The 2,946-nt window shown below is 44.8% G+C and overlaps 2 protein-coding genes across 2 annotated transcripts in view; both read right to left on the bottom strand. All coding sequences in view use genetic code 11, as the record gives it.

Moving 5' to 3' along the window:
- The window catches only part of EGR_06266 (DAZ-associated protein), a gene marked incomplete at both ends in the record, with an annotated part of 4,315 nt that extends 3,597 nt beyond the window's left edge, over nucleotides 1–718 (bottom strand). The window contains one exon of the mRNA XM_024495515.1: nucleotides 549–718. Within this exon, the coding sequence (XP_024350038.1) occupies nucleotides 549–718 (170 nt within the window). The remainder of the gene's footprint in view (nucleotides 1–548) is intronic.
- A 763-nt stretch (nucleotides 719–1,481) lies between these two features.
- Nucleotides 1,482–2,946, bottom strand: part of EGR_06265 (Caskin-1) — a gene marked incomplete at both ends in the record, with an annotated part of 7,640 nt that continues 6,175 nt past the window's right edge. Inside the window, one exon of the mRNA XM_024495514.1 lies at nucleotides 1,482–1,578. Coding sequence (XP_024350037.1) covers nucleotides 1,482–1,578 — 97 coding nt within the window. The remainder of the gene's footprint in view (nucleotides 1,579–2,946) is intronic.

Below are 2,946 nucleotides of genomic sequence, written 5' to 3'. Positions count from 1 at the left end.
ATCGGTGTATGCCTTGTGTGCTTAAAGTGCATCGCAGGCATAATTTATCACTTGCTGACGGCTAATTCACAAATTTGGCTGCCGCACCATCAATCAACCCACCCTTCTGACACGAATCGTTACAACTTGACGGAGGGTTGGAAAGGATCCACGGCATGAATTAGGCAGAACTCTTGAACGAATGGACAGAAAGTCCTAGTCTTATTCTTTCATAAATGAGCAAAGCCTTTGCGTAAAACGCTTGGCACTTCTGTTAGGATAGGAGTGAAGTGAAAGGGCGAGCACAGCTTCCTCCTTGTCCTCACCCTCGTGTTCCGTATTTCCTTTAACTTCTCTAATTGACGGTCATCACCTTTTGCTTGACCCCATTGAGGAATTATATGCCAAATGGAATAGAAGGTTGGGAAACAGAAGTGAGATATGAGGCTGGATGGGGCCAGGCAGGTGGTAGGCAGTGTAAAAAGGCAGAAAAATATGGCCAAATGGGACCTGTGTACTAGACTCATGAAAGACGTGAAAGCTGTTAAATATTTTCTCGTCGAAGTCACTTTGCACTGCAGTTTAGAGCTTTCTCAGCCTTAAGGCCCGCCTGAACCTCTTTGTTCGCCTTTTGCATCGAAGAGTTTTCTACGGCTACTACGTGGATGCGACTGTGAAGCAAAATCTCGCAGTCGGCGCTGCGGGCATTTAGCAAGTGAGTCGAACGACGCCTACCCATTTGGAAAACTTCTGAGGGGTGTTGAAATAATCCATCGTGAAATTTTACATGAGGCGCAACCTTCTGTCGGAGTGGCGAATGAAGTCTTTGGTAGAAAGCACAACTACTAGTGATGCGATTAATAAAACTGGCCTAGGCTGACTGAGCCGCAATAACAAGCTCTTCCTGCCCCGGAACTATTCAGGTGGTAATTAAACAACGTTTTGAGTCTATAAATGTGGGCCTAGATTACGTGGGAAAATAGAAGAACCCTTCCCTCTCTGTATTCTATTCGTCTATAAGCAGCAAGTGTTGAGAGGCTTGTGCTGCCCCTTTCAGATGCCTGCGACTCGATCGACACGCCTATGACTTAAAGCTAGTCCCACAGTTTTCTTCATCCAGACTTTTGCTTTTCTGGCGTGTTGGAAACCGGTGGAACTGCACATAGTGCCGTTGAGATGGAAAGCATTTCATGTAGCCACTATTTAACCAAGTCAACTGCTGCTTCTTAGTCAGAAAGAGGTATTAAAAACCAAGCAATTGATCAGAAATAAATCACATTTCTTAAAAAGGTTATTTAGATTGAGAAGAGATTAAAACAAAGTTGATGGGCGCTATTGTCAAAAAAGAAAACAAAAGTTGTGCAGTTCACTCCAGCATTCCAACTCTCTTGCACCGATTTCATCAACACACTGGGATAACGGGGGCAGGACAGACAGAGAGACGGACAGGCGGAGTGAGCTTGAAAGACTTGGGTGGAGTTTAGTCGGCTCAGGGGCTGTAGTCAGGGTGATCCACGGGGCACCAGGTGTTCGCTCAGCTTATCCAGCATTGATCGAATGTCTTGCATGTCCTGTAGGTCCTTGTCCATCGCTGATCCACTAAAAGAGACGCACGAGGAAAAGTGATAACATTCCACCTAAAAGAAGTGTCCAGTAACTACTCTTCTTACTCCTCCTGACTTTATCCAAGAGGTGAGCACTGTCCGAGCCATTAAGCACTTTAGGAGAAAAAAAACACCTCAAAAGTTTTAAGTTTGGATCGCAAGGCCTCCAAAGTGAGATCACGCCAATGAAAGCTGGAAGCATACCGAGAATTTTATAGAATCGGAGGGATAGATAAAGGGATGGCTGAAGAATGGATAGACGATCGGACACAAGGTGATAGGTGATAGGAAACGCTCCTTTCTATTGGGTAGTGAAAACAAAACTTGTCTGCAACAAAGGCCTTTCCAGATTCGAAAAAAGAATATAAACAGTTTTAGCTGAAGCAAATTCTCTCCCAAAAAAGTCACAAATTTTGTCACATCTCATAAAGTAACCCGAAAAGTGATCAGTAGTGGCCCCGTCGCTGTAAACAAACCACACAGACTTTGTTGACGCCAGTGGTATTCTGCCAAATCCCCGAATGCAGGGAAATCGTCCAACAGAGGAAGCCACCTTTTACCTTTTCTGCGGCAGCAAACCCACTTCACCTGCTTGATTTTTTGATTAATGGCAGGGAAGCACCGCTTCCTCATGTAAGGCCTTTCATTGTGTGGTCACCTGTCAGGATGCCATTTTCTGGCATTTACTTCTGTTGTTTCCTTCAAAAACGGAAAAGGGAGTGGGTAGCACATGAGGACGCTGCCAATTCAATGCTCTTATTACTTTGTGGAGGCAGAAGAAGGACAAGAAGGACTAAAAAAGAAGAAGGTGACAAGTTTCCATGCGACAGCGGGTAAAATTCCCCCTCCAAAATAGCCATCTATAGTAGAACCTCCTAATGCATTGTGGATTATCAGAGAGTTACGAAGTGACGATGAAAAGAATCCTACATTTATAAGCATATTAGGCAGGTTGCGCAAATCGTTGCAACAGAAAAAGAGGAAAAGGATTATAAGGTAGCTTACGTGTTGTAAAATTCGCCATTACGCATTGTCCGCCCTCACTTATTAGATAAACTTACAGCAAATTTAACTTGCATTCCATCGGACTATGACAAAAGCAAAAGAAAGTATTGCAACTGCTGGCAAATGGACTGCAATTCTTGTTTGATAGATTGATAGATAGATGGTGGAATAGATAGATGGATGGAGGGATAAGTGGATAGGGCGATGGAGCTGACGATCGGTCCTCCAGCAAGTAACGGAGCGTGCCCGCGATGCATTTCATGCACACAGGGCATGCACATTCTCCTGCAAATGAAGCGGTGCGTGCCTGCGCCTCGGCTTAGGACCAGTTCAGCTTTCTGTCACCCCAGTAACCGAC

The sequence above is a fragment of the Echinococcus granulosus genome, assembly GCF_000524195.1.
Source record: "Echinococcus granulosus chromosome Unknown EG_S00054, whole genome shotgun sequence".
Classification (NCBI taxonomy): domain Eukaryota; kingdom Metazoa; phylum Platyhelminthes; class Cestoda; order Cyclophyllidea; family Taeniidae; genus Echinococcus; species Echinococcus granulosus.
Note: the sequence above shows the minus strand (reverse complement) of the source record. Positions and strands in the feature narration are given on the sequence as shown.